The following is a 22,217-nucleotide window of genomic DNA, read 5'->3' as shown; positions in this document are numbered from 1 at the left end:
TGAGTGTAATGCAACTAGAAAAATATTTTTAACCTTTCAGCATGGACTTCTTTGACAAAGATGGAGTAATTAAGGACATTCGGGCAATCTTTCAGGTTTACAATGCTCTACAAGAAAAGGTCCAGGTAAGACTAAGCTTTGCTTTGTACATCTGGGTCATATTGGTTAGTGTTTAACAGTGTCTGCAGGAAGTTTTAGTAAATGTGTGTCCTGCGATTGCAGGTAGTGTTAGCAGCTTGTGTGCTGTGTGTTTTTCAGTCTGTTTTGATCAGCATCTTTGGTAGGTTTCAGGTTGCACCAGAAAGATCGCTACTGCAGTTAAGTACCTTTTTCTTCTAATGGCTACTTCTACCCGCAGAGTCCTCACCTGTAGACTAGATTCGCAAAGCTGTACCTTCCTTAAGAGGACGGTTGATGTATGGTTAGATGCGGAAGTATTGCAAGACCCATCTAGCGAAGTAGCCATCTCTATGCATTTCGTAATCCTGGTAGTAATGCTTTGCAAAAGGGTTTAGAGGTGCTGATATAGCTACTTTGCAGATCTCTGTAATAAGAACCTTCTGGCAAGGACAGAGGTTGACGATTTAGATCTGGTGGAATGAGCCCAGAATCCTTCTGGGGCGGGAGTGGAGGGGAGTGGGTGTTTTTTCTTGGCCAAAGCGTAGCAGGTCTTGATGCAGAGAATAATTCATCTGGACACTGTCCGCTTCTGCACCTTTCTTGCAACCACAGTGCCCAACACAGAGCTTGTAATCCACTTGTATGTGATCTAGTTAGAAGCTGACTGCTGGACTAGGATCCAACCTGTGCATGTGCTCCTCCTCCTCTTCATGAGGTTGGACGGAGAAAAGAAGGTTGGTTGGGTGATGGACTGGCTTGGGTGAAAGGGAATCACCACTCTGAGGACAGCAGCCCCGGTTCACAACACCAGTTTATCCGTTGAAATTAGGTAAATGACAGAAACTTAGGGCCTGTAATTCACTAACCCTTTCTCCTGAGGTGATCACCACCAATAACACTGTCTTGAGGGTTAACATTTTCTGCTGGCAACTGTAAAGGGGCTCAAACGGGGACCCTATGAAAAAATGTGAAACCAGATTAAGGTCCTTGCATGGGGCACAATGAAAGGAGTTTGTGGCTCCAGTTTAGTCAACGGCTTCAGAAAATGCATCACAATACAGAATTTGGACAGAGCATACTGGTCTGGGAGGCAGAGGAGGTACAACAACGCATCCAAATAGCCTTTTACAGTGCCTGTCTCTCATGCCCTCTGGGTTAGGGGGGAGTGTGAACCTCAAGATGTGGGATAATTGGGCCTGATGAGGGTCTACATTGTTGTGTGAGCACCAAGAAATGGTACTGTTGATAGAAGTGTGTCCCCCCACCTCCGATGACAACTGAAAGGAGCTTAGATGTCGATTCTCAATCTCCAGGTATGAAGGTGGAGGCCTCGGGCACTGGGGTGCATTATGGTTCCTCCGCCTCCTTCTCTCTCCCCCCCCCCCCCCCCCCTCCTCCTCCCCGACTTGGAAAGGAAGTCTGGGCTGGATACCAGCTTGAGTAGGTGACTGAGTGAGGCGCTTCAGAAGTCTACATACTGTAACTTCCTTGGCCAATCCCAGGCGATTAGAATGACTTAATGAATCTTCCCCAGAACTTGAAAAATAAAGGGTGGTGGGGGAATACATTTTGCTGCTGAAAGTTCCACCTCCACTGAAAGGCATTGCCCAAAGCTCCTCTCAACTGATACTGTAGGGAACAGAACTGCTGACATTGGGCATTTTCAGAGGAGGCGGGCAAGTCCACTTGTTTATCCTACTGGGCGTTGATGGCTTGGGCTACCTGCGGCAGGAGGCGCCATTCAGGATTGGCAAGATAGTGCTGATTCCGACTGTTCTCTGACATTGAGACCCTGCTAGGTAATTGGCTAATACCTACTTACCTTGACGGTGTGTCCAAGACCACAACCTTCATGTCTATTGGCAAAGGAGAAGCAGCTCCGATCCCCCTACTAGTGCACATGCCATCATATTGTCCATCTAGAGCTGGACAGGCTGATCTCCGTTCGAGGAAGCTAAGCCCTTGAATACCAGCCAAATTGCCCACAGTACCATCAGTTTGATGGGAAGCACCTGATCCACTGAAGAGTAAGGGCCTGTGATTGCCAGAGGAGCCCAACACCCTACGGCAGAGACATCAGTCACTACCAAAGTGAGAGGTGAACGGAAGCCTATTCAAGTGTACAGGTTCTCCTCGTTCCTCAAATATACCAATCTGCTGCAGTGCTTGGGAAACTTGCAATGGAGTCCGGCAGATTCTCCTATCCTGGGACCACTGCTGGCGGGGGCACCACTACAGAGCCCTTCTATGCAAATGTGCATGCGTTTCCAGAAGAATACATGTTTCCAGAAGAATACACGAAGCCAGTAGACCTAGCAGGCGTAATACTTTCAGGACTGGAACTCTCATACCCCCTAGGAAGGATGCAACCTTCTCCTGGATGTCAACAATTATCTGAGAAAGATGGAAGTCAGGGAAAAGTGTAGTGTCCAGAACTGACCCTGTGAACAGGAGGCATTGGGAGGGCTCTAGGTTCGTTTTGAGCCTGTTTATTGTAAAGTCCAGGTCAAACAGTAGCAAGACTGCAGATGCTGAGTCACCACCTCTGCTCTGGCAATCTGGCTTTGATCATCCAGTCATCCAGATACTGCAAGATTGGGATGCCCAAACTTCTGACATGTGCTGTAACAACCTTGATGAAGACATGAGGTGCCAATATTCAGCCAAATGCGAGTAACACAAATTGGTAGTGCATACAACCCACAACAAAGCAATGGCATGGCAGTGGGATGGCAGGACTGGAATGTGAAAATATGCTTCCTATAAGTCAAGTGATACCATCCACTCTCCCACTTTCAACGCCAGCAGGATCAGAGATAGGATCACTCACTTCTAATTTCTGAGGAATAAATCCAAGTCCTTAGGGTCCATGATTAGTTGGAGGTCGATGTTGTCCTTAGAAACAAGGAAATAAGCTTACCCCATTTTCTTCTTGGGTACTAACTCCACAGCTCCTTTCAGGCAGAGTGCTACCATCTCCTTAATGCAGAATGGAAAGATGGTCGGGTCAAAGAAGGGCAGAGGAGGGATGAAGGATGCAGCCTGCAGGAAAGGTAGGATATAAGACCGTTCTAAGATCTGAAGGACCCACTGGTCCAAAGAAATGGCCTTCCAGCCCAGTAAAAAGGAAGACACCCGCCTCACCAATCCTCTTGCTCTAATATATGTCACAAGTTGTTTCACCGAATAAAGCAAGGAAAAATGCTCTTAAAATGTTATCTCCATAATCCCAGGTGCAGTAAACTAACAGCAGACTGTAAGGACTTGATGAGGGCTGCCTGCTATCTGCTCTCCCACCCTTAGATGAAATCTTGTAAAGTATATTACTGTCCATTTAAACAAAAATTGCAGATACCTAGTGCGCATCCTACATGACCTCTTCAAGCCGGGTTTATAGGGTGCGTTGCTTTTCAACTCCTTGAAGCACTATCTAATACTCTGCCCAGCCACTCTGCTTTCTGCAGAGCACTAAATTATGTATTAAGTAATCAGCCAGCCTTCTCCTGTGTCATGGCCACCTCACCCAGTTTGAGGAGCCTGTTTTAAAGACCATCCACTGACACAGGATTGTCAGCCTGTGATATTTTTCATTTCATTTCCAGGAAGTAACTTTTGATATTTATACTATGTTTTCAGGTAATATGTCGCTGTGTGTTGTATGTTTCCAGGTAATATTGGTCTTTATGTGCAGGATTTTGCAGGTAGTCAGTCATTGGACCTCTGGATATATTTGTGACTGTCAATGGATCTTTGTCCTTAACTTTCATTAGTGTTGACCACTTTTAATTTCCTCTTTCAAGTTGGTAGCTTTTGTGAGTATAATTTTTTTTTTTTTGCTTTCAGGTGGTCTGTGCCGATGTGGAGAAAAGTGAGAGGGTTGTGGAATCATTCCTGACTGAAGTTAATAAACTGAGAAGACTAATCGGCGAACGGAAAGAGGAGCGAGAACGAGAAAGTGAGTACATGCTGTGTTGTACCTGAAGCTGCAGATTTCTGCACTGGAAGATGTGCCATGATGTAACCTTCTGAGCCAGGTAATGTGCCACATGAGACTCACAGCCCCATCTGTATAAAAGGTGGGCTGTGTGAAAGGGTCCACCTGTCCTCAGTGCAGTCCTTAAAGGGGAAGTGTCATCCTAGCCTTGTACACACATGTACAAGAAGTATCATCCTATCCTGAAGCCATCTTTGCCCTGAGCACTCACTCAGCCCTGCAGCCATCTGTACCAAGGGAAGTTTTAAATCAGCTCTGTTGCCATCTGGTGCTAGGGCATTTTCATCCCCACTCCTGTCAACTGTTGAAGGTATATCGTTTCCTCGTATGGGAGTTTCTGGCTCTAGATTGCTGGCAGCTTTCGTCTGAGACCTGTTGCCCCGTTATACTCTCCAGAGATATGGTACTTTTGACCCAGGAAAACAAATCTCCTCCTTACCTTCCAAGCTTGTGTCTATGTGGCTGGTGTAATGCTCAAAGATCACTTTGTCCTATGCCCACAGAACTGAACATTTCCACAACCTCACACACGATCTGACGTTCTCCTTACAAGCATCCATCTTGTGATTTCCTGAAGATGAGTCTACTTTAACAGGACTCATAGTACAGCCTCAGATAGCGAGCCACACCTACATGAGTTTATCAGATGCAAATTATTGTATTGGTTATTTTATTTTTATTTCTAAAAACATCCTATCTCCTGTCAGTCAAGGAATTTTACCACACAACCAGTTTGGTAAACTAGGTATTTACATGCACATATTTCCAACAGCCAGCCCCCTAAAACAAAGGTAGGCAAATATACATTGTATCCTACCTGCATTTGTCATTTTACACCCCATGAGTATCACATTGAAATGTAACCATCCATCCGGCTCACTGCCCCTAACTCAGCTTTTTAGTTAGTGGCCAGCATTATTCTTTCAAAAATTATGCCATTCGGCTTCACCACCACCACCACCCAAGTGTTTCACTACATCCCTAGCTGTGGTAGCTGCCCAGTTTAGAAGGGGGATATTTACTTGTTCCCCTGACTTCAAGATTGGCTGATCAAGAGCGTAGGCAAGCAGCAGTGCCTGGCACTCAGCAAAGTCCCCATTTTCCTCCTTCACAGGCTGGGATTCACCATAAATGCCACCAAATCCCATCACCTGTGCCTTCAGATTCAACCCTTCTTGGGGGCCATTCTTAACTTTGTCGCTGTCAAAGCTAACCCCAGCCAACCCAGAGTACAGGTGTTCCAGTAGCTACTGCCTCTTTTTCACCCACATTGTCCGCTCACTGTCAGAACAGTGATGCTTCTCCCAGGGATGATAGCCTCCTTCATAGCCACACTCCTTCATGCCATACTGCACGTGTCCTCTCCAGCAGTGCCTAATGGCACAGTGATCACAGGTTGAGAGTCAGTGGGAAGATCTAGTTTTAATATAGTCCAGCACCTATCGCTCTCTGCAATGGAGGAATAGCAGCAACATTTTTGCAAGGCCAACCCTTCATGGACCCGATTCCAAAGGTGACCATCACCACGGACGCTGTACTTTCAAGAAGGGGGTGTGCATCTTTAAGACCTAACAGTACAAGGCATCTGGTCACCACAACAGGGTTCTCAGATTAGTCGCCTCAAGCCTTTGACCATCCACCTAGTTCTCAAGGCCTTCCTTTGGGAAATTGAGCGCAAAGTTGTCCTCGTAAACACAGTCATCCCCACCATGTACTTTCTACAGAAGCAAGCCGGCACACACTCCCTGCAGTTGTCAGCACTGGTGCAGAGTTATTTGGCTTTGTCTGATTCACCATTGGGCTCACCTCCTAGCGGAGTACTGCGTGGGATTGGATAGTAACTTTGCAGACCTGCTAAGCAAAATGGAGCAACAAGTCCACGAGTGGTAACTCCACCCTAAGTCCCGCTCCCGCAGTTAGGATAAGTCCCTGAGGTCTACCCCTTTGCCAGATTTCTAAGATTTTGCCTCCAGTGTTACGCACCCACAGTCTATGGCCAATGCCCTATGGATAAACTGGTCAGGGAGTTTTGCCTATGCTGTTCCTCCCCTCCCACTCCTTGTGTACGTGGTCGGGACTCTTCAGCAAGCCTCCCTCAACATCATCCTGGTGGCTCCTATGTAGGCCAGACAACCATGCTTTTCGACGCTTCTCGAGATATCTTGTTGCCCACAAGAAGTTCACAAACAGGCCAGACCTCCTCACGCAGAACCAAAGCAGAATAAGACACCAAAACCTCAGTCAGCTCAATCTAGCCATTTGGCTCATAAAGTCGTAGAGTTGCTTTCCTCAAACTCCATCAAAAATGCTTGGACATTCTCAAAGCATGCAGACCCACTTTGTACACCTGTTATGCTGCCAAGTGGAAACGTTTGTCCACTACTACTTCCCAAAGCACTTGAACTCTCTCAAACCTGCGGTCCAGGATATTTTCTGTTACCTTCTTAACTTCCTGAAATCTAGTCTAGCTTACACTTTCATATGCCTTAACTTGGCTGCTGATGCAACCTGCATGCAGAACAAGGAACACTCTTCACTATTTAGAATCCCTGTCATTAAGAGTTTTAAGGAAGGATACAAATGAGTCATCCCACCTAGAGTTCTTCCTGCCTCGGTCAGTAATCTTAATATTATTCTTACCAGATTCATGGGCCCTCAATTTGAACCACTGCACTCATGCCCTTTACAGCTCCTTTCTTTGACGTTCACTTTCTTTGTTGCTATTACGTCCATAAGGTGTATTAGCGACCTACAGGCGCTTACTGTAGAGTAGCCCTTCTATCAGGTCGATAATGACAGAGTGGTCCTCTGGACCAACCCCAAATTCCAACCAAAGGTGATATCTCTTTTCTATCTCAACCAAATTATAGAGATCCCAGTCTTCTTCCCTGAACCAGATTTGGTAGCAGAGAGGGCCCTTCACATTCTTCATGTAAAACATGCCCCCATGCACTACATTGACAGGACCAGGATTTCCTGCAAGACACAGCATCTTTTCATTGTGTTTGCTAAATCTCACAGAGGTCCTCCTCCGTCACCGGCAGGTACAGCTAGGTGTATTAAGTGCATCCAGACCTACTACTCCAAAGCTAAAAGAACACTTGTTGCCCATCTGGGCTGCATTCCACTCATAAGAAAGGGGCCACAATGGCTTTCCTGTATAATATCTGTATAATTGACATTTTGTAAGGCAGCTACATGCTCCATTACACACACATTTACTAAACCCTTATGGGAGGATATCCTAACATTCCACCAAGCTAGAATTGGTTAGACTGTCTAAAGGAGTTAACTGCACCATCCGCTGGCTGACCACTGCTTAAGATCTATGCAGGGCATGTGTATCTACAGCCATATATGCTACGCACGGAAAATGTTACTTACTGTGCAAGCATCTGTTCAAAACTGTAGACTCGCGTGTCCACACACCTCCCCAGATACCAATGGTTGCCACAGAAACTCTTCTCTTTCATATAGATATTCAACCTAATATACACAACTTCAGGCATGGTTACCAAGCATCGTACCTACTCTTCCATTTGTATGCTCACCCACAGGCCCAAGAAAATCTAAAAATGGAGCTGATGCGCATTGCCAAAATAAGGGAGTAGTCACTATACCTTGTGACTCGAAAGACTTCTTCTAAGAAAATAAGTTGCAAACATCCCAGCCCAAAGCATGGAATCTACAGGTTCGAGGCATGTGGGCTGCTGAATTCATATCTGTGCATAGATCGCCGCCTAGTGTTGGGTCCGGATGTTTGCACGTTGTTGTCCTGGAAGAGTCTTCGAAGTATCCTGAGATAGGTGACTCCTCCCCTGGACCACAGTGCGCATGGGCATCCTCTCCATCCCCAGATTGTTTTTTTCCGCCATTGGGTTCGGATGTGCTTATCTTAGCTCAAGTTAGGAAAAATTTCGTTTAAGGCCAAAAGGCCTTTAGCTTTCGTCGGTACTGTTCCCGCTCGGTGTCGACAGCTTTCTTAATTAGTTTGGAAACTTCTTCCAGTTTTCGGATCTGTTTCATCCGACCATCGACGATGGAATCGAGGACCCCATTCAAGCGGTGTCCTTTATGCCACGCCAAATATCCCCACATCGACGTCCACCCGGTGTGCAACAAATGCCTCTCGCCGGATCATGACGAATCGACATGTATGGCCTGTGCCCGATTCCGATCCAAGAAGACTCTCCGGAATCGACGGGCAGCGAGGTTAGAAGCGCAGCAATCGGCACCGGCCCCGGCCAACATCTTCAGCACCGAGGACGAAGATGTTGAAAGCGTGGAAGAAATAAACTCCAGCCCCGCTTCCGAACACGATTCCCAATCGGAAGACGCTGATGAACAGCTTTTTCACAGGGAAGAAGCCGACGACGAGGTAGGGGACTACGGTGAGGCCTTTGGGGCCGAAGGAGACAGCTCTGGTGAAGAGCAGGGCCTACCCGTCGAAACGGAGGCTATCAAAGTGCGTCATTCTACAGCTCCGGTCGAGGGATCGCCTCCGGGCCTTACCCGAGATCAATCCATAAGTTCTTCGGCACCGCCTTCGGGCCCGGCCTTGAACATCCAGCAGGAGCCATTAATACAGAAAAAGACTGGTTTCCCTTCAACGAAACCGAAACCAATCGTCGCACCAGTTCCTCAGAAACTGAAAGTGAAACTGGCAGTGGTCGGCTCGAAGCCCTCGAAGACCTCCACTCCTTCGACGCCGGCACAGTCCATCGGCTCCGAACGCCCTAAACGGGATTTCGTCGCCGAACTCGCTGCAGCGGATGTCGGTGCCGACCCGAAAAAGAGGGCCGTCTGCCCCACAAAAGCGCCTCGGCCCCCGGCACCGAAGCAGTCGGCCCCGACTACCAAAGTTAAAATGGCCGCTCCATCGGAGTCCACTTCGAAGGCAGCGACACAGGTCAGGTCATCGACTCCGTCGACCGCTCCTACCTCTCCTCGGCTCCATGAGCCTGTGGCTCCGAAGCAGTCAACGCCTACCTCTACGGTACGACAAGTTGCAGCGTCATTGCAACGCATCAAAGAACGGGCAGCCCTCCAGTCCACGTTGGGCCCCGACCCGAAAAAGGCTCCAAAGGCACCTCCGGCACCAGCCAACATCACTTTTGGTTTGCCGCCGTCCACGGCACCGAAGATGTTCGAGATCCGGACATGTGTCCGCCGAACGAGGTCCCCATCTACTGGACACTCTCCTACTGAGCCTTCACCGTCTCAATTCATCGACGCCGACACCGGCAGACTCATGCTCCGAAAACGGAAGGCCACGCCAGAGCGGGCCTTAGACTCTTACAGAATCCCTCTGAAGCAGAAACTGCCAGCAGAGTCGGAACCGGTTCTATACGAACGCCTGCATGCCCCCTATCCGGATCCCCAGTCCTTTTCTCCGACACCCTCCGACACGGACGCAATGGAGGATTACATAGGTGATGATACCACCTACCCTAGGGATATAGATCCTGAGGAGCAGCAGGACCCAGATCAAGCTTGGGATGACCCTACGGACCAAGGTACCGCAACAGATGCCCAGGACACGCAGCTTTATGGCGCAAAAACATCTCCCACAGAGGACACTGCTGCCTTCAATGCCCTCATAGAACGTGCTGCGGCCAATCATGGAGTGCAACTCCACTCTGACACCATTGAGGACGACTTCCTGGTGGACACTTTCGCCTCCTCTGAGAGGACTGTCAAGACTTTGCCTATGTTGAAAGGTGTCCTCAAGCCAGCAAAGGACATTTTCAAGGAAACAACCAGGGCACGGGTGCTGAACCCCAGGATTGAAAAGAAATACAAGCCTGCGCCCGGGGACCCTATGTACATTAGAGGTCAGTTACCTCTGGACTCCATGGTGGTTGCTAACGCTCGCAAACGAGCACACTCGCAAACAACAGGTGATGCTCCTCCCCCAGACAAGGAGTCCAAAGTGCCACCATCTCATTAATTTTAGCATTACTTTTCCACCCTCCCCCAGTTTGGAACAAAACACTGATGTCACTTTCAGGAAAAATTGGAAGTCAGTCGACATCGATGCTTTAAATGCGGCACTAAAACATAACTCTCCAAGCCTAAACTCCAACATGGACCGCGTAGCAATTGAAACACAAAACTGGCTAACAAATGCAGCAAATAATTGTCTGCCCTCTACTCGCACCAAAGGGAGTAGGCATCGTCCTCCAGCCCCATGGTTTAACGACAGCCTTAAAATAGAAAAATCAAAATGCAAAGTACTAGAACGCAAATGGCGTAAAAAGTACGACCCTAATGCCAAAAGAAGCTATCATGAAGCCAGAAATCATTATCATGCTGCCTGTACAAAAGCGAGAGCTGCTTTTGTCTCTAAAACAATTATCGAAGCAACTAACATGCCTAAAACTCTTTTTTCCAAAGTCAAGGAATTGGCGGGCGCACATACCACAGCTGTTGCACCCCCACTAAGCACACAACAATGCCAGGCGTTAGCTTGTTTCTTTACTGAGAAAATCGATAAAATTATCTCAGACATCAAGACAAAAAATTCTGATCCTGACCCTCCCCCTCTTTCTGGCCCTTTTTTGCCTCAACCCATTGCTCTGGGTGAAAATTTACTGGAAGCCTGGCCGACTCTTTCATTAGAGAAATTGAAAGGAATCCTAAAAACTGTTAAATCCGGCTCCCCTAGGGACCCCATCCCTATTAAAATTATTAAAAAATTGGATGACCAGTCTTTGGAAATCATTGCCAATCTCTTAAACTTATCCCTCGATCTCGCCACTGTCCCAGCCTTATGGAAGCATGCCATGGTGACACCCCTTTTGAAAAAGCCTACTGCAAACCCAGAAATACTGGCCAATTATAGACCTATATCTCTGCTCCCTGCTTTTTCTAAATGTCTTGAGAGACACGTACACTCTACTTTAGCCATTTTTGCAGAAGAAAATTCCCTACTCCATCCTTCGCAATCTGGCTTCAGGGCTGGTTTCTCGACTGAAACCGCCCTGTTAGGTGTCACTGAACACATCAGAAAACTTCTTGACCAAGGCCAGACGGTCGCACTTGTGTTATTGGACCTAAGTGCGGCGTTCGACACCATCTCTCATGAAACGCTTATTAAAGAGCTATATACAAATGGTGTAAGAGGAAAGGCTCTGGATTGGATCAAATCCTTCCTGGCAAATAGAACCTTTCAGATCGCATCTGCACAAGCCGTGTCAGACACCCTACCTGCATCACATGGAGTGCCTCAGGGGTCCATCCTGAGCCCTCTGTTTTTTAATATCTATCTTAAACCTCTGGCAGAATTTGTTGAAAAGTTAGGTCTAACGCTTATGAATTATGCCGACGACACCCAAATCATTTTTTCCCTATCTGAATCTTGTGCCCACTCCCCGTCGTTACTCAAGGAAGGACTATTAAAAATATTGAACTGGATGACAACAAACCAGTTAAAATTGAACGGCGACAAGACGGAAATACTGATTTTGGGTAAGGATCAAGTTCTCTGGAACCCTGCACATTGGCCGGACCAGATGGGCACTTTTCCTACCCCGGTGTCCCATGCTCGAAATCTGGGCTTTATATTGGACAATGCCTTATCCATGGACAAACAGGCCAGCAAAGTAACCGGCCTTTGTCTCACCATAGCTAAATGGTTGAGGAAGATCCTGTGGATGTTGCCAGTGTCAACGCAAAAGACCGTAGTCAATGCCCTTATCACATCAAGGCTTGACTACGGCAACATCCTCTATCTGGGCGCAAATAAATCTGTGATCGGACGACTACAGGTAGCGCAAAACGCTGCGGTCAGACTCCTTTGTAATATTTCGAAGAACTCTGGAGTCTCGAACCATCGTCGGAATCTTCATTGGCTCAGGATAGAGAGCAGAATCCGCTTCAAGGCCCTGAACTACATGTTCAGAATAAAAGCAGGAATAGCACCAAAATATCTCCAATCTCTTGCCTGCCTCTATACGCCCAAGAGAAACCTCCGGTCACAGACAGCAGCCTGTTTCTGCATACCAAGGTTTAAACGTGCAAGAACAGGTGGCAGATCTTTTGCCTATCTGGGACCCTCCCTGTGGAACACGCTTCCCCCCGGTATCCGGAAGGAAGAAAACTACTGTAGGTTCAGAAAGCTTGTAAAGACCTGGCTGTATGAACAATAACCACTTAACAGTCACCTCCTTCTCTGTCCTCAATCTAGCTGTGTCTAGGCGCCGGGAAACCCTTTTTGGGTAGCTGTTGCGCCCTATAAATTGATAAAATAAATAAATAAATAAATAGAGACCTCCGGCAAGAGGATTGCAGCTCAAGCAGCAAACATCTGGCGCATTGCCAATACACAGGCCCTCCTGGCTCGCTACGATCGTTCACACTACAACACGCTAGAGTCACTACTCCAACATCTGCCAGAAGAATACAAAGAGGCAGCGGAGCTCCTCATCAGAGACGGACAACTTCTTACAAACGCATCCATTAAGTGCGCACTAGATGCTGCCGACACAGCCGCGAGGGCGATAAACACCAGCGTCATGTTACGCCGACACGCTTGGTTACGAATCTCCGGATTCAAACCAGAGATTCAAAACAACATCCTGAATCAGCCAGTCAACCCAGACTACTTATTCGGACCAGAAGTTGACACCACCTTAGAAAAGATAAAAAAGGACACTGACACTGCAAAGTCAATGGGGGCGCTGCAAACGCAGACATTTCGTAGTGGCTCCTTTCGTCGCCCCGGGAATAGGGGAGCAGCCAGAGGACAGGGGTCACAGCAGCCATACAATAAAGGGGGCACACAGAGCACCTACGATAAAAACAACAGAGGTGGATATCGTGGCTCCAGCACCAAGGGCAGAGGACGCGGTTACGGCAACACCAGGTCCTCACCCAAGACCAAACAGTGACGCCCTCTCCCTTCCCCCCGACCACATAACACCTGTCGGGGGGAGACTCCAGCGGTTCCTGTCCACGTGGAAAGCCATCACCACGGACAGGTGGGTCAGGGATATTATCCAGCACGGTTACTGTCTCGAATTAACCTCCACTCCACCCACAATACCGCCAAAACACCGTCCTATGTCCGCAGAGCACTTAGCATTATTGCAAAAGGAAGTGCTAAGTATGCTGCAAAAAGGTGCGATAGAGGTCGTGCCCGTCAACCAGCAGGGGACAGGGGTGTACTCCCTGTACTTCCTCATCCCAAAAAAGGACGGGTCGCTCAGACCTATACTAGACCTCAGACCCCTCAACCACTACATTCTGTGAGAGCATTTTCATATGCTCACCCTACAGCAGGTTCTCCCGCTGCTCCAACAGGGAGACTTCCTCGCCACACTAGACCTCAGAGATGCGTACTTCCACATACCCATCCACCCATCACACAGGAAATATCTCAGGTTCACTATTCAGGGACAGCACTATCAATTCAAAGTCCTCCCCTTCGGCGTGACAACAGCACCCAGGGTTTTTACCAAGTGCCTAGCTACAGTGGCTGCACATCTACGGCGACGACACATTCACGTCTACCCTTACCTGGACGACTGGCTTGTTCAGGCAAAGTCAGCCCAGCAATGTGCCAGCCACATGTCCCTCACCATTCACCTCCTTCACAGTCTGGGATTCTCACTAAATTACCCAAAATCACATCTCCAACCCGCACACGTACGACAGTACCTGGGCGCGACCATAGACACTCTGGCAGCCACAACTCAGCCAAATTTGGTGAGGATCAACAGCATGCAACTGCTGATCTCAAAGTTCAAACCACAACACTCCCTTCCTGCGAGAGTGTTCATGCAGTTGATTGGCATGATGGCCTCCTGCATTTTCATAGTCCCGCACGCGAGACTACATATGCGCCCGCTTCAGGAGTGCTTAGCACGTCAATGGAATCAGGCTCACGGACAATTAAAGCGGTCGGGCATACAACTCTCTGCATTGGTGGAATCCACAAAAACTTTGCAAGGGCCGACCGTTCCTGGAGCCTGTTCCACAAATAATACTGACAGCGGACGCGTCTCTCCAGGGATGGGGAGCTCATGTACTCAATTACACAGTGCAGGGACTATGGACAACACAGCAAAGGAAGATGCACATCAACCTCCTGGAACTGATGGCAATCTTCCTGGCAATGAAAGCATTCAAAGTACACTTGTGCAACAAAGTCGTGTTGATCCGGACGGACAACATGACTGCCATGTACTACATACAAAAGCAGGGAGGAACACACTCTCCACAGTTGTCTCATCTGGCTCAGAGCATGTGGAAGTGGGCCATTCAAAGGAACATATTCCTCATGGCGGAACACCTCCCGGGCAAAGACAACCAGATGGCGGATCTGCTCAGCAGACACAGCCACCAGATGCACGAGTGGGAGCTACACCCGTCAGTACTCCAACCGTACTTCCAACAGTGGGGTCATCCGGAGATAGACCTATTCGCCACAAACGAAAACGCAAAATGCCAAAGCTTTGCCGCCAGGTTCCCACATCCACAGTCGCAGGGCAATGCGATATGGATGAACTGGTCCGGCAGATTTGCGTACGCTTTTCCCCCAGCGCCATTAATACCGCTGGTGGCACGCAAACTGCGACAGCACTCACTGACACTCATCCTAGTTGCTCCCACATGGGCGCGCCAGCCATGGTACATCGCCTTTCTAGAACTGTCCGTGGTGCCGCATCAAAGGCTGCGGATCAAGCCCGCACTTTTAACGCAGAACCATGGCGAAATTCAGCCCCCAGATCCGCAACAGCTGAACCTGGCAATCTGGCTCCTGAAGTCTTAGAGTTTGGCTGCCTAAACCTGCCACCTGACTGTATGGAGATCATCAAGGAAGCCAGGAGACCCACTACCAGGGCTTGCTATGCAGCTAAATGGAAGAGGTTTGTCATATATTGCAACACCAATAACATTAACCCGCTAGACGCATCCATTCAAAACATAATCTGTTACCTCTTACACCTATACCGATGCAATCTGGCATACACCTCAATACGTATCCATTTAACCGCAATAGCAGCCTATCTCCAAAACAGGCAGCACCTCTCTTTATTCAGAGTGCCTGCCATCAAAGCCTTCTTGGAGGGACTTAAACGAGTAATTCCCCCAAGACACCCACCAGCGCCAGTGTGGAACCTCAACTTGGTCCTCACCAGACTGATGGGTCCACCCTTCGAACCTCTCCACTCATGTGAGATTCAATTCCTCACCTGGAAAGTAGCTTTCCTGATAGCAATCACTTCGTTACGAACAGTTAGTGAACTCCAGGCACGAGCCATTCATTCAGGTTCACGCAAACAGGGTCGTACTACGTACCAACCCCAAATTCATGCCTAAAGTAATATCGCAGTTCCACATGAATCAAACTATTGAACTGCCTGTTTTCTTTCAAAATCCACAAAATGTCGCTGAGAGAATGCTCCATACACTAGATGTAAAGAGGGCCCTCATGTACTATATAGACAGAACAAAGGATTTTAGGAAAACAAAACAACTGTTCGTTGCCTTTTCTCCACAACACAAGGGCAACGCCATTTCCAAAGCAGGTATAGCCAGATGGATCGTTAAATGTATTCAAATTTGCTATCAAAAAGCTAAACGCACATTAACGATCCCCCCCGAGCCCACTCAACACGAAAGTTAGGGGCGTCCATGGCTTTCCTGGGAAACATTCCTTTACAAGAAATATGTAGAGCAGCCACATGGTCCACTATCCATACATTTACCAAACACTACTGTGTAGATGTACACTCAAAACAGCAGGCAGCTGTAGGACAGGCTGTTCTCAAAACTCTTTTTCAGACTGCTGCAGCTGGCACTGGTAGCCGCCGCTAATAGGAGGTACTGCTATGTATTCTATGCACAGATATGAATTCAGCAGCCCACATGCCTCGAACTGAATATGCTACTTACCAGTATGCATCTGTTCTTGGCATGTAGGGCTGCTGACATTCATATCGCCCACCCTCCTCCCCGGCGCCTGTCGCAGCTGCAGCTCTCAGAATTACTGTATAGCATGGTCATCACTTCCTGTATCTACTCCATCACTGCCACAATGGCGAAAAACAATCTGGGGATGGAGAGGATGCCCATGCGCACTGTGGTCCAGGGGAGGAGTCACCTATCTCAGGATACTTCGAAGACTCTTCCAGGACAACAACGTGCAAACATCCGGACCCAACACTAGGCGGCGATCTATGCACAGATATGAATGTCAGCAGCCCTACATGCCAAGAACAGATGCATACTGGTAAGTAGCATATTCAAACTACACTACAAACAGATGTTTACAGGGTAGATAACCTGTGTCTCCTATACTTCCACCCTCACTCTTGGCCTAGCACATCCTCAGATCTTAATTGACTGACCTGTAAGGTATGGGAAATCCCTTCCATGGTCCTTCTTACATAAGACCATGATTTATGTTGCATATGAATGTGGTATCTCAGAAATAAGTTCAAGCCCATTTCCCAAGCTTCCAAGTGCCAGAGCCCCAGGGAATGGACGTTTACCCAACAGTGACTTCTATAGCGAATAAGAAAATAAAAAAACTGTCTTGTAGGAAGATTAGCAGATGGGAGGAACCTAACATATGAGATACTGTATGCTTCCTGTGATCAGACTAATATGTCTCACAGGTGTATGTCTGTGGGTGCTATGACCACATTCCAAACGCAGTTTCTGACATTCACGTTTGACATGCAGGTTTGAGATGCTAGTGCTTTACTGGAGCTATTTTCACTGTAATGATCGTCTCTAAGTCTATTGTAACGTTTAGTTGCCTGCATCATCACCTTCCCTGCATTCAGATGAGCTCAGCTTAAACGTACCATATGTCTTAGAATAGGAGGTTTGGAGAAGATTTTATTTTGCCATGGACATTAAAGAAATACATACCCTAAAATTCTGCTTTGACCTCTAATTCAAAAACTAAATATTAACTCAAACTTACTTGCTCGCTTTAATGAAGCATCACAAGAATGCAGTGATTGTTACAATATCAGCGCACTCTTAAATTGAAAAGTTAAATACATTTTTCAAGTCCCTTCAGTACTCATTTAGTTGAGTCAAGATTTGGCTCCCATCCTAATAAACATTTCCTCCTTTACTCTGTCACAATCTGAGAATTAGGCAATACAAATATTCCACAGACTTGGAATAATAAAAGTGGGTACTCTTTTCAAAATGAGCACTGATCACTAATCCATGTTCTCTCAATTGGCACTCCAATTGCAAATTGATCAATATGATCCAAACCTCTTCGCTTCAACTGGCACAGAGCCCTGAATCTATCAGACAGGTGAACAAGTTTTCTGTGACATACCTTCTTTCATGTTCTTAATGGTCCCCTCAGTGCAGTTTTTCCTCCATTGTGGTGTGCATGCTTCTTATCAATATAGATTCCCTTCACTCAACCCCGCCTCAACACCCTGACTTTTCATCAAGGTTATGGAGGCTCTGGGTGGTCACATTGGCAAAGAATGGATTCACATCTTACCTGGATGATTGACTGAAATATTGGAAATTATATAAAGCACACAGTCGCCTCACTGTGTCCTTGTGCGGAAGTAAAACCAATTATCATGCGAAAAGATGATTTGAGTTACTTATGGAAAGTGATATTGTTCTCTATTGAGCAAAGTTTACAGAAAGCGTCTTCCTGGTACAAGCTATTAAATTAGGGAATTAATTACCACCCAAGTAGTCTTTGTTGATCTGAGGGATAACCAGCAGTCCGGGAGTTACACGAAGGTAGAATATGTGAGGGAAGATGGTGCCTTGAAGCCACTTTTTGTGTGCTGGATGATGAAATGATGAATGATAACCAAAACTATCTTGCTACACCAATGCAGCTGGCAAGCTGATGGGATAAATGTTCTGATTTTCATAGGCCAAGCAACCAGCTAGTTGCAGAACTCAAAATCATCTACACCCTATTCAGAAGATAATTGGAACTGCCTAAATGCAAATCTTTCCCACAAGCCAGGCAAGAGTAATCTGTTAATCTGACGTACAAGGGTTTCAGCTGGCTTTGGAGCAGAGTCAAGCTGAGTAGGCTTCAAGTCAGATAGCCAAACAGCAAGAGCCCCACCAAACATGAAAACCTTAGTTTTATCTGAGCTTTACTAAATGTTTTCTGGCAAGCTAGTGTAACAAGCAGCTGGCTATTATCATCACAGATGTATATAGTTATGCCTGAATTTGTGACCAGATCCTTCAGAGGTACCTTGAATGCATTAGTATTAGGACAATCCATGAAGCTCTTCATATGTAAGCAATCAAAACCAGAATAGAAAGGAATCAATCACCCTCTTGAAAATGAGCAGACAAAAGGGATGCATTTCATCTTGAGATGGCTTCTATGGCTCAGAGCCTATTGATAAACACAGGATGATGGACAACGTCAAATGCAGCACAGAGATCTAATAAAATTGAAGTTGTGACATCCAGAGCTAATCGGATTACTGATTTCTAATCTGATAATCTTGTAGATACATTTCACGAACCACAAGAATTCAACAAGTTGTGAAATACCATTTACTGCCTTGGAGGAGAAGGTTGAGTGATGATCAACAAGCTAGCTTATTTTGCATACAAATGTGTCCTAGGCATGAAAGACATGAGCTTCCATTTTTAGGTCTCGGCCTGACGTAGGCAGCGCATGCGCTGCCTCGTCATACGAGGCTTGTTGGAATCGCTACGATTCCAGAAGCCTCGTCCCAGCTCCGCCTTCAACTTTGATTCGTGCGCGTCGTTTGGCGTCACGAATTATGCCAAAGGCAGTGCAATGATTGCACTGAAGGCATGCCACTCTCTGATTGTTGCCACCCTGTCTCCTTTTAACCACGCCCTGCGGGATTGGATCTTTTACCCGCGGCGTTAGACAGTATGTTTATTTTTTGCTGCTTGTACTTTTTTTTTTTTTTTTTTTTTTAAATGACTTTGTAACTGTATGCTTAATGCTGTCTTTTGTTTCTTTTATTTCTAGGTTCGTTGTGCAAGTGTAAATACATTTTTTAAAAAAGCATTTTAAATGTGTTGCCGATTACCTCTTACGAACGAATGACCACCCCCGGACGTGTTTCTCCCATTATAGATAATGTAATTGTGTGGGTTAAGGTGATACTATTAACACTTTCTGTGAGATGCTGAGTCGGAACACTGGCAATAACTATTGTTGTTGTCTGTCTGCTTTCTAAGTTAATTGAAATATTGAACAGGGCACGAGAGGCAAGGAACTGTCATTGGATTTATTTACACTGCCTGCCCTGCTTAAAAAGGGTTGGCAAGCTTGATTCTTCTGTTTCAGCTTACCCGTACCCTTTCTTCCTGTCGAGGCAAGCTGGAATAAAAATGTATTGGGAAATCAGGTTGGTGCTTTCACTGCTCAGCTGTCATGGTCTCGGCTATCTGAACCGGGAGGTATCGACTTTGTGGCAGAACTGCATATTGGCCCCCTCCCACCCCGCACATCCTGAACTTGATTCCTGTGTCCTCCCAGCGTTGTGAATGCATTTCGCCAATATGTTAAGTGACTTATCATGCAAATACTGTTTGGATTTTTTTTCCACTAGTGATTAATTCCTGGATTATACTTACCTTTCACTATTCGTGAACGATGCTCTTTAATTATCCTACTTAATTAAACGGTGTTAAAATAAGTTCATTTTTATTTTAGGGTCATGTCGGTGGGGTGGAGTAGCATCTGTGCAGCTTCACCCCGGGCCCCACCAGGGCCCCTCACACTCCCCCGTGGGTCTCCCTCCCACCTTTGGGCTCCTCCAGTGCCTTCCTGACACTCACCCTTCTGACACTCACCCTCCGCTCCCCGCAGGAGCCCAAGGCAGCAGAGCAGCGGGAGGAGGCGGCGCAGGAGGCTCATGTCCGCGGGACTGGGGCAGTGTCAGTGCTCCCCCTGTGCTGGAGGTCTCCATCCCTCCCAAGGTCCCTGACACTCACCCTGGGGCCCCTGGAACTCTCCCCGCGGGAGTCCGAGGCAGCAGAGCAGCACTACGCACTCGATACTACACACTCACTACTCTCTACTATTCACTCTTTACTACTCTACTACTCTCTGCTACTCACTCTCTACTACTCACCCTACTACTCACTCTACTACTCTCTACTACACACTCTCTACTACACGCTCTCTACTACACACACACTACTACTCTCTCTACTACACACTCGCTACTCTCTACTACACACACTACTATTCTCTACTACTCACTCTATACCACACACGCTCTACTACACACTCACTACACTCTACTACACTCTCACTACTCTCTACTACTCCCTCTCTACTACTCTACTACACACTACTACTCTCCTACACACTCTCTACTACACACTACTCCTCTACTGCTCACTCTCTACTGCTCACTCTACTACACACTCTACTACACTAGTACTCTCTACTACTCTCTACTACTCAGTCTCTACTACACTCTACTACTCTACTACACACTCTACTACACTGCTACTCTACTATTCACTCTACTACACACTCTCTACTATTCTCTACTACTCACTCTATACCACACACTCTACTACACACTCACTACTCTCTACTACACTCTCACTACACTACTACACACTCGCTACTACTCTCTACTACTCTACTACACACTACTACTCTCCTACACTCTCTACTACACACTAATACTCTCTACTGCTCACTCTCTACTGCTCACTCTACTACACACTCTACTACACTAGTACTCTCTACTACTCTCTCTACTACTCAGTCTCTACTACACTCTCTACTACACTCTACTACACTCTACTACTCTCTGCTACACACTCTCTACTACACTACTCACTCTACTACTCACTCTCTACTACTCACTCTCTACTATTCACTCTCTACTATTCACTCTCTACTATTCACTCTCTACTATACACACTCTACTACACACACTCTACTACACACACTCTACTACACACTCTCTAATACACACTCTCTAATACACACACTACTCTCTACTACACTCTCTACTACACACTCTCTACTACACACACTCTACTACACACTCACTACTCTCTACTACTCACTCTCTACTACTCACTCTACTACACACACTACTACACTACTACTCTCTACTACTCACTGTCTCTACTACTCACTCTCTATTACTCTACTACTCACTCTCTACTACTCACTCTCTACTACTCACTCTCTACTACTCACTCTCTACTACTCACTCTCTACTACTCACCCTACTACTCTCTACTACACACTCTCTACTACACACTCTCTACTACACACTCTCTACTACACACTCTCTACTACACACTCTCTACTACACACTCTCTACTACACACTCTCTACTACACACTCTCTACTACACACTCACTACTACACACTCACTACTCTCTACTACACACACTCTACTATTCTCTGCTACTCTCTCTACTACACACTCTACTACACACTCTGCTACTCACTTTCTACTACTCACTTTCTACTACTCACTTTCTACTACTCACTCTCTACTACACACTCTCTACTACTCTATACTACTCTCTACTACACACTCTCTACTACACACTCTCTACTACACACTCTCTATTCTCTACCTCTCTCTACCTCTCTCTCTACTACTCTCTACCTCTAACCCTCTACCTCTACCTACATGCACACATATGCACATATATATGTATATATATGCATTTATATATGTATATATATATATATACATGCATATATATACATCTGCATAGCTATATTAATACATGCATACATATACATATATGCATACATATCCATGTTATGTACATGAAAGTTTGAAAAACACTAATAAAAGCAAAGCTAAAAAACCACCTAATTACAAACAGAATTGCTTTAACTTAAACGAGGGCGAGACCTGTTGCATTTTCAATGCTTGTTCAGAATAGAGGTGCTTTTTTTTTTTTTTTTTTTTTTTTTTAGGTCTCGCCTGATCTAGCCCATGCGCTGGTCTGGCTGCGACATTTAGTGTACAGGTTTTGAAAGTGCTGCCACACGGCCTAGCACTTGCTCTTACGCGAGCATGCACGCGCGCAGCCGGCAGCTTTCAGCGCCTGAGGCGCCATCTGGAGCTTTGACTTTTTCCGCGCGCGGCCAATGCTT

At 46.6% G+C, this 22,217-nt stretch overlaps 1 protein-coding gene across 2 annotated transcripts in view; it reads left to right on the top strand.

Annotated features, from left to right (window-relative positions):
• ABRAXAS2 (abraxas 2, BRISC complex subunit) overlaps window positions 1-22,217 on the top strand; it is a 313,192-nt gene that overhangs the window by 264,244 nt on the left and 26,731 nt on the right. For both annotated transcript variants that reach the window (XM_085601520.1, XM_085601512.1), the window contains exons 7-8: window positions 41-125; window positions 3,964-4,075. In XM_085601520.1, coding sequence (XP_085457646.1) covers window positions 41-125; window positions 3,964-4,075 — 197 coding nt within the window. The remainder of the gene's footprint in view (window positions 1-40; window positions 126-3,963; window positions 4,076-22,217) is intronic.

Source organism: Triturus cristatus, chromosome 1_2 (genome assembly GCF_964204655.1).
Source record: "Triturus cristatus chromosome 1_2, aTriCri1.1, whole genome shotgun sequence".
Taxonomy (NCBI): domain Eukaryota; kingdom Metazoa; phylum Chordata; class Amphibia; order Caudata; family Salamandridae; genus Triturus; species Triturus cristatus.
Note: the sequence above shows the minus strand (reverse complement) of the source record. Positions and strands in the feature narration are given on the sequence as shown.